At 40.5% G+C, this 18,823-nt stretch overlaps 2 protein-coding genes across 2 annotated transcripts; one reads left to right on the forward strand and one right to left on the reverse strand.

Moving 5' to 3' along the window:
• Nucleotides 1-261: 261 nt before the first annotated feature.
• LOC138034800 (uncharacterized) lies at nt 262-7,629 on the forward strand. Its single transcript, XM_068881905.1, has 7 exons — nt 262-694; nt 810-913; nt 2,935-3,149; nt 3,482-3,785; nt 4,603-4,695; nt 5,669-5,802; nt 6,295-7,629. Exons 1-7 carry the CDS (start codon nt 277-279, stop codon nt 6,773-6,775), a joined length of 1,749 nt encoding a protein of 582 aa, XP_068738006.1. The 5' UTR covers nt 262-276; the 3' UTR covers nt 6,776-7,629.
• On the reverse strand, nt 7,080-12,160 carry LOC138034799 (guanyl-specific ribonuclease pgl-1-like). The gene is made up of 8 exons (XM_068881904.1): nt 12,092-12,160; nt 11,115-11,147; nt 10,959-10,991; nt 10,803-10,835; nt 10,638-10,658; nt 10,048-10,122; nt 9,845-9,904; nt 7,080-9,631 (listed from the first exon to the last, which is right to left on the reverse strand). The coding sequence occupies exons 1-8, from the start codon at nt 12,099-12,101 to the stop codon at nt 9,345-9,347; spliced, it is 552 nt and encodes a 183-aa protein (XP_068738005.1). The 5' UTR covers nt 12,102-12,160; the 3' UTR covers nt 7,080-9,344.
• Between the last annotated feature and the right edge of the window lie 6,663 nt (nt 12,161-18,823).

Raw genomic sequence — 18,823 nt, forward strand, 5'->3', positions numbered from 1 at the left:
TAAAAACACCAATGCATTGAGGTAGGCGGGCTTGGTACCTTTGAAAAACAGTAATCGCTGCGTTTCTTCTTTTCCCGCCAAACAGGGCGGTTATATGAAAGTATGAAGTTATGCAATAATGAATAAATAAAGTGTGACACAGTGTCGGTGTGTGTGATCTCGCAGCTCGCAAAGCATTTTTCTCGCACCAGTAAATCATTTCTTCCATATCATCATTGAGGACGCCAACAGATCACTCGCTTGGGTATTTTTTTTGTTGAAATCACCTTTTCCGCAATGGAACACCAAATGCCTTGCTCCTCCAGTGCTGCAGATAACTCGTCAGTTCATCTAATCGAAATCGTGGACGATTTCCCGGTATTACCCGTCCCGCCCGAACAAGAAAACTTGGAAGAACCACTCGTTGACTGCTATACTTCGAAGGAACAAGAAGCGACCAACGTGAGCCTAACCCGATCCGAAGATGAACACGACGTCAGTGAGGGTGAAATTCACGCGGAATCTACCCCGAATTCAGCACCAGGAGGGAACAAGCGCAAAACCCCTTATTCCGTCAAATTCGATGAGCTACCCGAGACAGTCCGAAAATTCTTGGCTTCCGTAAAGAAATTCTTTACCCAGACAGTTAACTTTGAAAGAGAGAAAGCACCGGTGGCCCTTTCCACTTACGACAAGGCTCAAGAGAGAATGCTTTGTAAGTATCTTTGGTTTTTTTTGGCTTTAATTTCCACGTTTACATTAAGTGATGACCGATATTTGGGTGACGCTACAAGTCTAGTTAACAACCACTCTTTTTTTATTCTTTGCAGGCTTTCTGGGTTACGTTAAAAATACGTTAGGACGTGATGCAGAAATTTTACCAGAGTGCTTTTTGAGAACTCCCTTGATCGAAGGTTACGTTGAATTTCTAAAGGTGAGAGAGATTCTTTACATGCTTTCGTAAATTAAGTTTTGACACCTTTGTGGAAACGCCTAAGTGAACCACCCAACACTCACGGCCGGGGACTGAAAACCACATCAATGGCCACCATTTTGTTTAATTAGAGCGTTGTAGAAAAAGGCTCCAAATTAACGAAAACATCCAATTGCAATTTTTATCAATTAAGATCACAAAATTTACTCCCACTTTAACTGAAATCGCAAAAATCGTCGCGCCTGCATTGTGTTGCCAGCGGTTTAGTAAAAAATGCGAGCCCGTAATACTTGTGTGTAAAGAAACTGCTGAAAATGGCGAACATTGGAGGGACTGAGGAGTTACTCGCTACACAAGTAACCATCACAGATAAATTGCGCTACAATTGTGACCCATAACTTTTGCATCGGAGGTATTGTTTTAAAGTAATTTCTCGCCATAAATCAATGGACTTTTTACATCAGGTCGTGTGTCAACTTGTTTTGATTACACAGGGGCTCACCCTCGGGGTAAAAACCTGTGAAACTCACAAAGGATGGAACCCTTAGGAAAACAAAAGAGCAGAAAACATCAAACAATAACCTAATCCTACCACGAGCTAACAAAACCCAAAAAAGTTTCTCAGGTTTTAACACAGAGGTAATCCCCATTGCTGACAGGTATGATTAAAATATTCTTGGCCATTCACAACCAAATCAGGTCCAAGACTTATCAAAGAAAGAATAATAGTATGGTCAACAATGTGTTATCTTTTTACCAATCTGCTGTTGAAACTTGCTTTATGCTGATAATAATCTGAAATCTCTTTTCAATGCTGCCTTTATCAAATTAAAGATAAATTATAAATAGCTAGCTGTTAAAAAGTCAACTTTGCATGGTAAGAAGTCAATAATAATATTGTTTTTGATAAAAAAAAACTTGAACGGGCGTTCTCTGGTTAAAACACATAAACAATTGCTGCAAACTTTCGACCACTAGAGCTGAGGTCTTCAACGGGCAAAATGATGAATGACATGAAAATTTGGAGAAAATATAAAAATAAAATTCATAACAATAATTGTTATCATTTTTATCTCACTATATATTCTCCCAATTTTCACTTCATTCATCATTTTGCCCGTTGAAGACCTCAGCTCTAGTGGTTGAAAGCTTGAAGTAAAAATTTGGAGAATATATAAAAATGAAAATGATAACAATGATTGTTATCATTTTTAACTCACTATATGTTCTCCCAATTTTCACTTCATTCATCATTTTGCCCGTTGAAGACCTCAGCTCTAGTGGTGGAAAGCTTGCAGCAATGTTTTTTTTTTTTTTTATCTATAGAATGCTTATTCAAGTTTTTTATAATTACTCATCTGGCTGAGTTCCTTCAATTTTTTCAGTATTGTTTTTATTATTAGTAATATGACTTCATACTTTTTCTGAAAGAAAGAAATTACCAACAAATTGGAAAATTTTTGTATCACTGATTTATTGCTTGGTTGGTGAAATTTTGACTTTCAAGCTTGATCACTTTCACCCAGAGGCTCTTGCCTTTGATGAATTTCTGCTACATGTCAGTGATAAATATTCTGATAATATAACTTTTTACCTATCTGCTGATGGTAAAAAATTGCCTTACCAACAGAGTTTAAAGGGTTCCATCCTCCGTGAGTTGAATGTATACACTAGCTGTCCCTGTGTAATCAAAACAAGTTGGCACACGACCTGATGTAAAAAAGTCCATTGATTTATGGCGAGAAATTACTTTAAAACAATTCCTCAGATGCAAAGGTTATGGGTCACAATTGTAGCGCAATTTATCTGTGATGCTTACTTGTGTAGCGAGTAACTACTCAGTCCCTCCAATATTTGCCATTTTGAGCAGTACACACAAGTATTACAGGCTCACATTTAGTTGTAGAACTAATAGACACTTGAATAAAGTTCCTTTGCTTTTCTTTCATTTACACTTCTCTATTTACTTATTGATTTTTGGCTGTTTTGAGCCTCAATTAACCTGTTCTGTTTCCTTGCAGGAAGAACGAAATTGCAGTTCAGCCACGGTGTCAAATCACCTTAGCTCGCTGCTGTACCCAATAAAATTTGTGAACAAAGAGGATGCTCCTGACTTCAAAGGGGTGCCGATTATCCGCCAACTCAGAACGCAAGCCAGAATTCTCCAAAAAGCAGGTGATTTGGAAAGGCCAACCACGATGGAAGATCTTTCTGCCCAAAATCGCTGGATCCCTTGGTTAGTCTTAGCATGAAATCTGCTTTTTGCTCACTCTGTGACGGCATAGACTAAAATTAGTATTCAGTATATTGCATAACTAGCTGTACACTACAGATTGTTAAGATTCAAACAATTGTGTTAGTTCCCAGTCACACTAATTTGAGGGAAGCTTAGAGCTTCAGGAGAAATTGGCACTTAAAGTAAATTGATTAACCATTGTTTGCAAGATACATCTCTCTTGGCTGCAGTAGTTTTGACCTGAATCATTCACTTTCCCTTTGTTCTGGACAGCCCAACCTGTGTGAACCTTATTCATTTTTTTGTTTTTTGGCTTTTGTCTTTAAAAAAAGGGAGGAAGTGGTTTCCGCCGTTAGCAAGCAAAGAGAAAAGTTTGAATTGACAGGCCCGATGAAGTTCAAAGCCAAAGAATTTTGTGACCTAATAATGCTATCCTTGTACGTGTTTATTCCCCCGGCACGGGGATTGGAAATAAGGACCCTGGAAGTCCTGTCAGGGGAACAGGCTAGTAACTTTGACCCAAAGAGCTCCACTGGGAAGAATTATTTGATTGTCAAGGATAGTGGGGACATTGTCCTCCACTTTAATAACTACAAGACAAGGAAGTTTTCTGGACGAGACGAGCTGGCTCTACAGGTTAGACAATCTTCTCTTTGGTTCCAATAAATTAAGTAAGTAAATAAAGAAATCAATCAATAATAAATAAATAACTTGATTTACCAAGGGTGACACATTATAGTTGAGAACTGGTAAACTTGTGGCCCTCCCCTAAAATATATAAAACTACATGTAAGTTACAAATATTAAAAAGGGTAAAATGTAATATTCAAAGAGTGAAAATTTTATGAAATGGGAAAGCTATCAAAGCCAGCATAACCTTTCTTTATAAGATTACAATAATTCTGTTTGAAGGCAATAATACTGGTGCTAGATCTTGTATTAATAGGTAGAGAGTTCCAAAGTTTTGTGGCTGTAGCAAGAAAGGTTTTTTCCACCTTCTGTGTCACATTTACATCTAGCGCAGGGTAAAGTTGTATCATCATAGCGTGAGGTTCTGGTTGACATGTCGCTGATATGCACTAATTATTTTATTTGTCAGGTACTCTGGGCAAGATCCATTTCAGCATAATTTTGTAGAATAAGCATAATTTATTTACATCAATCTCATCACAAAAGGGTAGCCTGTTTTGGGACAATTTGCCACACTCATGGTGATCTGAGATAATTGACCTGAAATTTCTACTGATTGACATGGATGAAGCGCTCCATCCATAAACATTTGTTGAAATCCATCGATGTTGATTCTGTTCTCAAACTGGCTAGCTGGCAATTTATGCCAATCTCAAATTGTTAGAAATTTGTACAATGTGTGTTCAGCAATCAAAAGTGTTGACTTACCGTTTAGTTTGATGATTGACCAAACATTCAGGTAAATGCCACTAATCTTTTTCAGCCACAGGACGAGCTATGTCGACTGCTTCTGTCATACATAAAAGATTATCGGCCGCATATGGTGACCGATTCCAGTGGTAGATACCTCCTGCTGGTAAGGCTTTAATCTGGTGTTACTAACTTACCAAATGATACTCTCACATCTTGTGTAATTGAAATTTCAATTTCTGGACTTTTGGGGTGAGGAAAGTGCCTTAAATACCCCTACTTTGGCCCAGCCAAGGATGCACCCTAACCCTAACATAGAGGTATAAAGCTGTTAAATCTTCTTGTTTCACCCCCAATTCGATAGCAAGGATGGCTTTTTTTTACATTTCGTCCATCTGAGGGTTGCTCACAGTCACATTTCACCCCCAATTCGATAGCAAGGATGGTTTTTTAAAACATTTCGTCCTTCTGAGGGTTGGTCACAGTCAAATTTCACCCCCAAAAGCTATTTCAGGATGTAAAATTCAGTGATAAATTCTGTGGTGGGGTGTTTTTTTGGGCACATTTACCCTTGCAGGGTGTGGTAATTTTAAAATTTACCCCTTGTTAGGTATTTTCATGTCCCAAGTGGGGTTTTTGCACCTAATTTCACACCTTTTGGGGGTGATTTCAAGTGAAACCACATTTCAGTGAGGTGTTTTGTTGTGAAAAGTACACCCCTATCAAGGTTCACGGTTGTGATTAGGAACCCTAGTGGGGTGTTTTTGACTGAAAACCACATCTCTCTGGGGTGAGTGGATTTGCAAAATTAACCCTTGCGTGATATGAAATCAACCCAATTGGGGTGATTTTTTGTGATCCTGGACACTTGTGGGGTGATTTCAAGAGAAACAACACCTCTCTGGGATATTTTTTTCCAACAGATTCACCCCTGTGAGGGTGTTTTTTTTAGAAAAATCACCCTGCTTGTTTTTTGAGTATTCATTCTTTTTTCCACCCTAACATGTATGTGTATGTTTTGCACACACGTGAGTGGCATTGGCAAGGATCTCTATAAGAAAAAGGTCTCAAAAATGAAAAAAAAAACAACAAAACAAAACACAACCAATGCAAATGCACTACCCTTTTTTTTACTCCAGAACAAGAATGGTGATCACTTCACTGCTGCCTCCTTTTCTGCCCACTTGAAGAGCGTGCTATATGGCCTTACGGGAAAGTTGGCTTCCATAAACATACTCAGAAGTTCCTTTATCACTTGGGCGTACGACAAATCGTGAGTTATTCTTAGTAATTCAGAGGGCACTTTTAGTCTTAAAATTAGGGAAGTTGAGTCAAGAGGTCAATATATTCTTTGACTCACATGAAACAGCTTAAAAACATAGGATTCCAATAATTTATTTTTCATCAATCAGTCCTATGCACTAGAATACTTGGTTTGCATCCGTGCGAAGAGATGGCTGGTAGTTTGCTCAAGCTAATTGAATCCCATGTCCATGTTTGTTTGTTAAGTCTCTGACCTAAACAAAGTGTTTGTAAGTAGGCCACTTTCAGAATTATGCAAGAGCATTGATTGCTTATATTTTCTCTTGGGACCATTGTCAGTCTCAGGTGAAACTGGAAACAGTTATTATGCAATTCTTGGAGGGCAAACAGAGTGTTTTTCAGTCTTTGGTCAACTACCCTACAATAATTTCAGTTCTCTCATTCCCCCCTCGAGTGTAATATTACATATCATGACTCAGACATTGTTCTATGATTTTAACAGGGACTGTACGGACTCTCTCAAGGCTTCGCTAGCATCTGCGCTCAGGCATTCGCGAAAACAAGCGCAACATACATACGATCGCCGCACAGCAAATCAGAAGAAACGAATGGCGGTCGACTTAGCCAGAGATTACGCAGAGGGCCGTCTGGATGAAGGGGAAACTGCAACCGATGGGGAACCAGAAGAGGGTGATGAGACAGTCAACAGGGGCGATTTCGTCGCCGTTGTATCAGAGGAAAGCACCTATCTGAAGCCGGTGGTTTACATTGGCCAGGTCAAGTCCATAAGACAAAAAGAGGCGACGCTGTTATATTACAAACACATAGGCACCAACTTATATAAGCTTGAACTCTCGGTCGAAGAGTGGAAGGAAGACATTGACAGCCTTGTTCCTGTGGAATTGCAAGGCTCCAAAAAGCGAGGAGGTGTCTACAGACTCATGACTTCCACACGCACCATCCACAAGGCAGTGAAAGGGTAACTGTCTGTGCAGTCTTTCAGTCAAGCTCCAAACGGCGAAAAACCGTCTGATTTCCAAAAAAACAGTTTCACTTCTCTAAGTCCAGAATCAATTCACAAAAGCTTCCACCCCACAATTTTTTCTCCTCTTGTGAACAGCATGAGAGCTTGACTGAAGGGTGCATGTTTTCAAACAAGAGGGCCTAGCAGAATAAGAATTAACTTAGTTGAAGCAAAATTGGTTGTCCCAGTTTCCCAAATTCAAGTGAATGACAGGCTGATTTTATACGTAGCCTTAGTAACTTGAAATAACATCACCTCCATCATTTGAGCCAGTAATTGCTTTATTGAGCCAGTTAAATTGACAGCACATATACAAAACAAATGCAAATGTTTATTCTTACTTGGAACAACGGCAATGGGCCATTTTACAGTTGTTTGCTCAGTGACCTGGCCTATGAATGGCTGCGAGGCTGCCGGTGACCTTGAATCGATACAGACCTAACTGCTTTTATCATGTAAATTGTGTTGTTGTGATTCAAATTAGTCTACATTAACATGAGAAAAGCACAAAGGTTTGTATCAAAACAGGGTCACTGGCAGCCTCGCTTCCATTCTAAAGCCAGGCAGCTTAGCTACAACTGTAGAATGGTCTATATTTTGCATGAAGTGAAAATGAAAAATCTTTGCATAATTATCTACAATGGCCACAGATGCTTGGCCTTGCAATGGAAGCATGAAATTTCCAGTTTTGAACCGTGCAAACGAGAGCCCATTGGCTCACAAGTTTTGTTTCAAGCTTGAGTGTTCATACACTCTGTTCAGTGATTAGGAAGCATATGAAATATATTAAATAAACAGTGGTTGAGACCATAAGGTCTTTGTTGTCATGTATTCTTTTTAATTGACCAAATGCATAAATGGCGACCAAAAATGCATTCTTTTGTTTATGTGCTAATGAGACTCACTAGCCTCGCTCTCAAGCAACATTTCTTTTGTATTTTGTCCATGCAATCGAGGCTACTAAGGCTAAATAGCACATAAACAAAAGAAAATTTTTTTGGCTGCCATTTATGCATTCGGTCTATGAACCGATTCAAAACTTTCTGACACACAGAGCAGGGCTGCAATCAAAGGACTTCATTCTCGATAACAAATAAAACAGGGCAATAAATACTCAGATACTCGCTGATCGATAACTAATTTTACTCTATAAAAGTTATTGTATGTACAGATACCAAACATGAGAGATATCATGCAAGGTTGAAATCTTAATGAGAGACTTGATGGCTTTTTTGGTTTTATTCCACATATGAACAAACAAATGAAATGAAAATAATATCACCACAGTTTCAATTATTAGGAGAAAGGCAAGAGATAAGAAACTTAATACTTGTGTCCTGTAACTATGGTAACAGGTATTTCTGAGCAAGAAAAAAAAAATTCCTCACCTTAATATTGTGAGGAATGATAATTTTCAATAATTAGCTTTCTAGTTGTTCTGACACACAGAGCAGGGCTGCAATCAAAGGACTTCATTCTCGATAACAAATAAAACAGGGCAATAAATACTCAGATACTCGCTGATCGATAACTAATTTTACTCTATAAAAGTTATTGTATGTAGAGATACCAAACATGAGAGATATCATGCAAGGTTGAAATCTTAATGAGAGACTTGATGGCTTTTTTGGTTTTATTCCACATATGAACAAACAAATGAAATAAGAAACTTAATACTTGTGTCCTGTAACTATGGTAACAGGAATTTCTGAGCAAGAAAAAAAAACCTCACCTTAATATTGTGAGGAATGATAATTTTCAATAATTAGCTTTCTAGTTGTTGCTTTGGGAAGGTTAATTCTGAATGAAGAGTGCTTCATGTGTTTTTCACAGACACTAGCAGTTGAATAATGTTGTTCACACCTTAATGATACTGTACATTCAAGGTGGATGCCTTACAGGACCCTGTTTTACACAAGAAAGTCCATGTTATCAACAGGAAATTTGGATTGATTGTTTCAGTTGCCTAAATTTCTTGTCATTTATCTAAATGGAAAATAGGCTGTTCTGTTCCCGAAATTCAAACATCCTCACAATAGATAAGGATTCATGAGTTCCCAATGAAAGGCTAACAAGTATTAGTGGTTTTGGTTCCTTCCTAAAAAGGTGTGTCTCTCCTGGCAGGCCATAAATAATATTTACAATAATAATAATATTTATTCTAATTAACAATTATTGCAATATAAGTAAATGAAGAAAGACAGAAAGACATTGGCTGGCTAGAATTATTTATCGGTTGTTTTCAATCTAATCAAGGATGATGACGATAATAATGTCTTTATTCATCTACTTGTATACTTTAACAATAACACAACAATAATAATCAATATCTATAAAAAGTAAAGGGAGGAGTCAAGCACTGTTACAGTCAAGCTATGCAGTTGCATGTTTGCAGTGATGCATTTTGGGAAAAAATCTAAATGTAGAGCTGAAATATGTTTCTGCATGAACTAAGAAATTCAGAACTCTCAGTCTGAAGAATAAACAGTACAGCGGACAGAGCTTGACTGTAACGTGACAAGGTCTCTTTACTTATAATTATAGATATTGATTACTCTCCCCCGAATAAAATTCATCAACCCTCTCCCATTCCCCCTGCCCCGATGGCCGCCCGCGCCTCTTCCTGTACGAAAAATCCTGCCACGTGCTGTACCGCGCATGACGCCTCTATATCCCCCCCTTGCCCCCCGATTTCCGCCCCTACCGCGAATTCCACCCCTAGCCCCCCGACTTCCCCCCCTCCCGCTATCTACATGTTTTGGTTTGGTGGGGCACTGAGCCCTGATGTGCCCCTGTCCCCCACATCGCCAGCACCCTGAAAAAGAGAGAAAAAAGAATAGCCGTTGTATTGGCATGTAAAATGTTAATTGTGAACCGTTATCAGGTCACTGACCGTCGGCTGGTTCACTTTGCAAGTGAAGCTATGATCTTCGCAGTTAACTTGTAATGTTGAGATGATATCTGAAATAGATCCTAGCTTCACTTGATAAGTAGTCATGTGTAAATATAAAGAATATTCTATGCTTACTTGTGTACGGGTGTGGCTCCTTGGGGGGAACCTTTGTTGGGTCCTTTCCATCAGCCTTTTCTAGAAAACAGGAGTGATATAATTTCTTGCAGACTGTAGTTAAGCAAGTCAAACAGAAGTTGGCATTGTCACTGTTACGATGAAAAGCAAATGACAAATGATAGTAACTAGTTCAGTAATGTAATAAGGAAATGAATTTGTACCATTTTCTTTTTCTGGGATTCTGGTGTCACTCAAGGGTTGCGTCATCCCCTCCTGAGGGGACAACTCTTTGTGTGCTGTTTATAGAACAAATAAAACAGTTTACAAAAAGCAAGAAAGGAATGATGTTATTGTCTTCATTACATGGACTTTATTGCACATGCTTTATCCAGGCAAGGTTATCGCACACAGAGAAAGAATTGTATGGCATGACGTTCTCTCCCCATAACGAGGCACTTCAAAGAGGCCAATAAAAGCCTGTGCATTCAAAATTAATGCATCTGATTTTCCATCATGAATAATAAACCTATTTTTTGGACACCAGGTTTGTAGTAGGTTCAAATTTGTCAACTATGCCATAAATGGCAGTTTCCCCACTATCTAGTATACATTGCAGAATATCATCATGAGATATAGTGAAATGATGGTCCCCAATTTTAACAATTGAAATAGTTTCAGAAGATGTACCTTTGCATTGCTGGAAGAATAATAAATTACAATATTATATTAACGAGGCACTTCAATGCCAGTTCAGTCAAACGCACATGACAAGAAACATTGTTACTTCTAATATCAAGATCAAAGGGCTTACATGTAGCATCTGGTGGTGGTTCTAGTAAACAAAGAAAAAAGATTGATATTATTAGTATAATTACATGGAATGAACAGACTTTCTTCCAGTCACACAAGCATAAATTATTTAATTATTAGTCGTACTAATCAAATTGTGTTTGGAACATTTTCAAAGGTCACATACCAACTGGCATGATTGGTTGCTGGTGACTTTTCTCTGGAAGTAATGAGAAAGGAAAAGTTAGCTTTTCTCATAGATTATTTAATTATTGGTCGTACTAATGAAATGTCAAGGTAAGAGGCCCTCAAAGTGTTTAGAACATTTTCAAAGCTCACATACCAACTGAACAGGTCGGTTGCTGGTCACTTTTCTCTGGAAATAATGAGAAAGGAAAAGTTAGCTTTTCTCATAGATTATTTAATTATTGGTCGTACTAATCAAATGTCAAGGTAAGAGGCCTTCAAAGTGTTTGGAAATTTTTCAAAAATCACATACCAACTGACATAACTGCTTGCTGGTCACTTGTGTCTGGAAGTAATGAGAAAGGAAAAGTTAGCTTTTCACATCCTTGACTAAAGGCAATTCAAAGTTATTGTAAATGTGCATCAAATTATTTATAGACATCATTGGAGAATGTTTTGTTTCCTTGTGTTAAGTTTTTAGAGAATTTTACTGTTCACAGCTTGCAAATCACTCTTCACAAATAGCAAATGGTAATCCCCGATTTCGTATTTGAAATAGAAAAGCATTTAAATACCAGATAAAGGCGGTTCTGACATGGCTGTTTTGTTGCCATGGTAACCTGCTGGGTCAAGTCAATGACTACATCTGGTTGAGCGATTATTGCAGAACCCCAGGCCTTTAGTATCACAAGACAACAGCATTAGAGGGTTACTTTCGTCATAAATAAGACATTCATTCTCTTACTGATTTGCTGATTTGAGCCACCTTAAAGTTGTCGTTAATGAGGCCCTACCAGGGAGGGGCTGGGGCGTGTCGTTGATTCATTAAAACAATTGCTTCTGTTCCCTTGAACCCAAAATTACTTTTTGATCCCTTCAATTGTATGAAGTTCCCTTGTTCCCTGAGATATGTTGTCGTCCTTCTCCGCGTCCCCAGTTCCCCAGTTCAAATAAGCTTCGTCAGTGAAACCACTGGCAAGGCGATAATGTGCCCCAAAAAGGCCAGTCATTTGCGTTTTCTCTCACTTGGAGATCATTCAGATTGAAATTATTATTAAAATCAGCTCAAGTACACGCAATAGCGCGTTCTATCGAGTGGCAAAGGTGGGAGATTTGGAAATGTACTGGAATGAACGAAGAAGTCTCACCGCCTTCAGAGGTACTACTGTTCGACAACGTGCCAAATCGTGTCGCTCACTTGACCGAATCTAACGAACAGTTTACGGTGGGAAAAGACAGGAAAGAAAGAAACCACATTAAGAGCATTTTAGCTACAGTTTTCTTACTTACTAGATTCCATCTTTTGGATGTTCGCACTTCCCTCTAGCTATATAATGGCGCTGTGTTTTGAAAATTCCGCTGCCTGTCGTTTCCTCCAATCGCATCCCTCGTACACAGGCTCCTTGCATTTCGGTCGATCGGTCGATCGCGATGTTTCTCGGCTTTGACTTCCGACAGGCTCCGGGAAATGTCGGAGATAATCTTCGGCTGTTTGGGAGAGAGGTTTTTGTGTCGGAATCGAAATTTCTGTTTTTTCCACAAAAAACTCGCTTTCGTGCCTCGTCCAAGGCCTTGCAACGAACAAACCATTTCCCAGGCATCCCCTCCCCGAGGAATAAAGAGTAATGGCTGACCCAGCGTGTTTAAAGAGGCTTTTGAGAGAAACCTTGATTCAGATGAAGATCGATGAAGGTATTTTCATATCAACTGCATTCGTGTGGCTCTTAACTTCAGCTCAATCTGGCTGCTAAGAGAAAATGCCATTCCTTCGCGGGATTTTAGGCTAAATAGAGTCGAGTGCATCTTGTTGTACTTATTTGTAAAGCTTCGCGCGTGCCGCAATTGCTACGCCATCCAAGCTTTCCCTTTTATTTTAATTGGTTTTTACTTTAGCGAAAGTTCATTATTACACTTTTCCGTTTCTTGGCGAAAGGAACTTGCTTGTCTTATGAGTACATTTGTAATGTTTTTCCCGCGAAACCGGCCCGTTTTCCCAATATCAACACAGCTGACAAGAACCCTAAAACAATTTAGCTTGGCATTTATGCTTAACAGTACAGTCTGGCATAAGCTAGGAGTTAAGGGCCATATTTCATTGCATATCATAGTTTGCTGTCGTTAATTCCGAAATTTAGTCGACCAATGGCCGCTGTGACGTTGAATGTAGTATTTAAGTCGAGCGCAATGTTTGGACAACTTTGAAAGCTTACTGCGAGCTTAACCAGTGGGCTTACAATGGCTCAATGACTGCTCGGAGTCTGGTCAGGAGCTCTTGACGTCATAGACACAGTGTCGACCTTGAAATCTTTTAAATAAGAGCCGTTAATTCCGAAATTTAGTCGACCAATGGCCGCTGTGACGTTGATTGTTTAGTATTTAAGTCGAGCGCAATGTTTGGACAACTTTGAAAGCTTACTGCGAGCTTAACCAGTGGGCTTACAATGGCTCAATGACTGCTCGGAGTCTGGTCAGGAGCTCTTGACGTCATAGACACAGTGTCGACCTTGAAATCTTTTAAATAAGAGCCGTTAATTCCGAAATTTACTCGACCAATGGCCACTGTGACGTTGATTGTTTAGTATTTAAGTCGAGCGCAATGTTTGGACAACTTTGAAAGCTTACTGCGAGCTTAACCAGTGGGCTTACAATGGCTCAATGACTGCTCGGAGTCTGGTCAGGAGCTCTTGACGTCATAGACACAGTGTCGACCTTGAAATCTTTTAAATAAGAGCCGTTAATTCCGAAATTTAGTCGACCAATGGCCGCTGTGACGTTGAATGTAGTATTTAAGTCGAGCGCAATGTTTGGACAACTTTGAAAGCTTACTGCGAGCTTAACCAGTGGGCTTACAATGGCTCAATGACTGCTCGGACTCTGGTCAGGAGCTCTTGACGTCATAGACACAGTGTCGACCTTGAAATCTTTTAAATAAGAGCCGTTAATTCCGAAATTTAGTCGACCAATGGCCGCTGTGACGTTGATTGTTTAGTATTTAAGTCGAGCGCAATGTTTGGACAACTTTGAAAGCTTACTGCGAGCTTAACCAGTGGGCTTACAATGGCTCAATGACTGCTCGGAGTCTGGTCAGGAGCTCTTGACGTCATAGACACAGTGTCGACCTTGAAATCTTTTAAATAAGAGCCGTTAATTCCGAAATTTACTCGACCAATGGCCACTGTGACGTTGATTGTTTAGTATTTAAGTCGAGCGCAATGTTTGGACAACTTTGAAAGCTTACTGCGAGCTTAACCAGTGGGCTTACAATGGCTCAATGACTGCTCGGAGTCTGGTCAGGAGCTCTTGACGTCATAGACACAGTGTCGACCTTGAAATCTTTTAAATAAGAGCCGTTAATTCCGAAATTTAGTCGACCAATGGCCGCTGTGACGTTGAATGTAGTATTTAAGTCGAGCGCAATGTTTGGACAACTTTGAAAGCTTACTGCGAGCTTAACCAGTGGGCTTACAATGGCTCAATGACTGCTCGGAGTCTGGTCAGGAGCTCTTGACGTCATAGACACAGTGTCGACCTTGAAATCTTTTAAATAAGAGCCGTTAATTCCGAAATTTACTCGACCAATGGCCGCTGTGACGTTGATTGTTTAGTATTTAAGTCGAGCGCAATGTTTGGACAACTTTGAAAGCTTACTGCGAGCTTAACCAGTGGGCTTACAATGGCTCAATGACTGCTCGGAGTCTGGTCAGGAGCTCTTGACGTCATAGACACAGTGTCGACCTTGAAATCTTTTAAATAAGAGCCGTTAATTCCGAAATTTAGTCGACCAATGGCCGCTGTGACGTTGATTGTTTAGTATTTAAGTCGAGCGCAATGTTTGGACAACTTTGAAAGCTTACTGCGAGCTTAACCAGTGGGCTTACAATGGCTCAATGACTGCTCGGAGTCTGGTCAGGAGCTCTTGACGTCATAGACACAGTGTCGACCTTGAAATCTTTTAAATAAGAGCCGTTAATTCCGAAATTTACTCGACCAATGGCCACTGTGACGTTGATTGTTTAGTATTTAAGTCGAGCGCAATGTTTGGACAACTTTGAAAGCTTACTGCGAGCTTAACCAGTGGGCTTACAATGGCTCAATGACTGCTCGGAGTCTGGTCAGGAGCTCTTGACGTCATAGACACAGTGTCGACCTTGAAATCTTTTAAATAAGAGCCGTTAATTCCGAAATTTACTCGACCAATGGCCGCTGTGACGTTGAATGTAGTATTTAAGTCGAGCGCAATGTTTGGACAACTTTGAAAGCTTACTGCGAGCTTAACCAGTGGGCTTACAATGGCTCAATGACTGCTCGGACTCTGGTCAGGAGCTCTTGACGTCATAGACACAGTGTCGACCTTGAAATCTTTTAAATAAGAGCCGTTAATTCCGAAATTTACTCGACCAATGGCCACTGTGACGTTGATTGTTTAGTATTTAAGTCGAGCGCAATGTTTGGACAACTTTGAAAGCTTACTGCGAGCTTAACCAGTGGGCTTACAATGGCTCAATGACTGCTCGGAGTCTGGTCAGGAGCTCTTGACGTCATAGACACAGTGTCGACCTTGAAATCTTTTAAATAAGAGCCGTTAATTCCGAAATTTACTCGACCAATGGCCGCTGTGACGTTGAATGTAGTATTTAAGTCGAGCGCAATGTTTGGACAACTTTGAAAGCTTACTGCGAGCTTAACCAGTGGGCTTACAATGGCTCAATGACTGCTCGGAGTCTGGTCAGGAGCTCTTGACGTCATAGACACAGTGTCGACCTTGAAATCTTTTAAATAAGAGCCGTTAATTCCGAAATTTACTCGACCAATGGCCACTGTGACGTTGATTGTTTAGTATTTAAGTCGAGCGCAATGTTTGGACAACTTTGAAAGCTTACTGCGAGCTTAACCAGTGGGCTTACAATGGCTCAATGACTGCTCGGAGTCTGGTCAGGAGCTCTTGACGTCATAGACACAGTGTCGACCTTGAAATCTTTTAAATAAGAGCCGTTAATTCCGAAATTTACTCGACCAATGGCCGCTGTGACGTTGAATGTAGTATTTAAGTCGAGCGCAATGTTTGGACAACTTTGAAAGCTTACTGCGAGCTTAACCAGTGGGCTTACAATGGCTCAATGACTGCTCGGACTCTGGTCAGGAGCTCTTGACGTCATAGACACAGTGTCGACCTTGAAATCTTTTAAATAAGAGCCGTTAATTCCGAAATTTACTCGACCAATGGCCGCTGTGACGTTGATTGTTTAGTATTTAAGTCGAGCGCAATGTTTGGACAACTTTGAAAGCTTACTGCGAGCTTAACCAGTGGGCTTACAATGGCTCAATGACTGCTCGGAGTCTGGTCAGGAGCTCTTGACGTCATAGACACAGTGTCGACCTTGAAATCTTTTAAATAAGAGCCGTTAATTCCGAAATTTAGTCGACCAATGGCCGCTGTGACGTTGATTGTTTAGTATTTAAGTCGAGCGCAATGTTTGGACAACTTTGAAAGCTTACTGCGAGCTTAACCAGTGGGCTTACAATGGCTCAATGACTGCTCGGAGTCTGGTCAGGAGCTCTTGACGTCATAGACACAGTGTCGACCTTGAAATCTTTTAAATAAGAGCCGTTAATTCCGAAATTTACTCGACCAATGGCCACTGTGACGTTGATTGTTTAGTATTTAAGTCGAGCGCAATGTTTGGACAACTTTGAAAGCTTACTGCGAGCTTAACCAGTGGGCTTACAATGGCTCAATGACTGCTCGGAGTCTGGTCAGGAGCTCTTGACGTCATAGACACAGTGTCGACCTTGAAATCTTTTAAATAAGAGCCGTTAATTCCGAAATTTAGTCGACCAATGGCCGCTGTGACGTTGAATGTAGTATTTAAGTCGAGCGCAATGTTTGGACAACTTTGAAAGCTTACTGCGAGCTTAACCAGTGGGCTTACAATGGCTCAATGACTGCTCGGAGTCTGGTCAGGAGCTCTTGACGTCATAGACACAGTGTCGACCTTGAAATCTTTTAAATAAGAGCCGTTAATTCCGAAATTTAGTCGACCAATGGCCGCTGTGACGTTGATTGTTTAGTATTTAAGTCGAGCGCAATGTTTGGACAACTTTGAAAGCTTACTGCGAGCTTAACCAGTGGGCTTACAATGGCTCAATGACTGCTCGGAGTCTGGTCAGGAGCTCTTGACGTCATAGACACAGTGTCGACCTTGAAATCTTTTAAATAAGAGCCGTTAATTCCGAAATTTAGTCGACCAATGGCCGCTGTGACGTTGATTGTTTAGTATTTAAGTCGAGCGCAATGTTTGGACAACTTTGAAAGCTTACTGCGAGCTTAACCAGTGGGCTTACAATGGCTCAATGACTGCTCGGAGTCTGGTCAGGAGCTCTTGACGTCATAGACACAGTGTCGACCTTGAAATCTTTTAAATAAGAGCCGTTAATTCCGAAATTTACTCGACCAATGGCCACTGTGACGTTGATTGTTTAGTATTTAAGTCGAGCGCAATGTTTGGACAACTTTGAAAGCTTACTGCGAGCTTAACCAGTGGGCTTACAATGGCTCAATGACTGCTCGGAGTCTGGTCAGGAGCTCTTGACGTCATAGACACAGTGTCGACCTTGAAATCTTTTAAATAAGAGCCGTTAATTCCGAAATTTACTCGACCAATGGCCGCTGTGACGTTGAATGTAGTATTTAAGTCGAGCGCAATGTTTGGACAACTTTGAAAGCTTACTGCGAGCTTAACCAGTGGGCTTACAATGGCTCAATGACTGCTCGGACTCTGGTCAGGAGCTCTTGACGTCATAGACACAGTGTCGACCTTGAAATCTTTTAAATAAGAGCCGTTAATTCCGAAATTTACTCGACCAATGGCCACTGTGACGTTGATTGTTTAGTATTTAAGTCGAGCGCAATGTTTGGACAACTTTGAAAGCTTACTGCGAGCTTAACCAGTGGGCTTACAATGGCTCAATGACTGCTCGGAGTCTGGTCAGGAGCTCTTGACGTCATAGACACAGTGTCGACCTTGAAATCTTTTAAATAAGAGCCGTTAATTCCGAAATTTAGTCGACCAATGGCCGCTGTGACGTTGATTGTTTAGTATTTAAGTCGAGCGCAATGTTTGGACAACTTTGAAAGCTTACTGCGAGCTTAACCAGTGGGCTTACAATGGCTCAATGACTGCTCGGAGTCTGGTCAGGAGCTCTTGACGTCATAGACACAGTGTCGACCTTGAAATCTTTTAAATAAGAGCCGTTAATTCCGAAATTTACTCGACCAATGGCCACTGTGACGTTGATTGTTTAGTATTTAAGTCGAGCGCAATGTTTGGACAACTTTGAAAGCTTACTGCGAGCTTAACCAGTGGGCTTACAATGGCTCAATGACTGCTCGGAGTCTGGTCAGGAGCTCTTGACGTCATAGACACAGTGTCGACCTTGAAATCTTTTAAATAAGAGCCGTTAATTCCGAAATTTACTCGACCAATGGCCGCTGTGACGTTGAATGTAGTATTTAAGTCGAGCGCAATGTTTGGACAACTTTGAAAGCTTACTGCGAGCTTAACCAGTGGGCTTACAATGGCTCAATGACTGCTCGGAGTCTGGTCAGGAGCTCTTGACGTCATAGACACAGTGTCGACCTTGAAATCTTTTAAATAAGAGCCGTTAATTCCGAAATTTACTCGACCAATGGCCGCTGTGACGTTGATTGTTTAGTATTTAAGTCGAGCGCAATGTTTGGACAACTTTGAAAGCTTACTGCGAGCTTAACCAGTGGGCTTACAATGGCTCAATGACTGCTCGGAGTCTGGTCAGGAGCTCTTGACGTCATAGACACAGTGTCGACCTTGAAATCTTTTAAATAAGAGCCGTTAATTCCGAAATTTACTCGACCAATGGCCGCTGTGACGTTGATTGTAGTATTTAAGTCGAGCGCAATGTTTGGACAACTTTGAAAGCTTACTGCGAGCTTAACCAGTGGGCTTACAATGGCTCAATGACTGCTCGGAGTCTGGTCAGGAGCTC

This window comes from Montipora capricornis, unplaced genomic scaffold, assembly GCF_036669925.1.
Source record: "Montipora capricornis isolate CH-2021 unplaced genomic scaffold, ASM3666992v2 scaffold_198, whole genome shotgun sequence".
In the NCBI taxonomy this organism is placed as follows: domain Eukaryota; kingdom Metazoa; phylum Cnidaria; class Anthozoa; order Scleractinia; family Acroporidae; genus Montipora; species Montipora capricornis.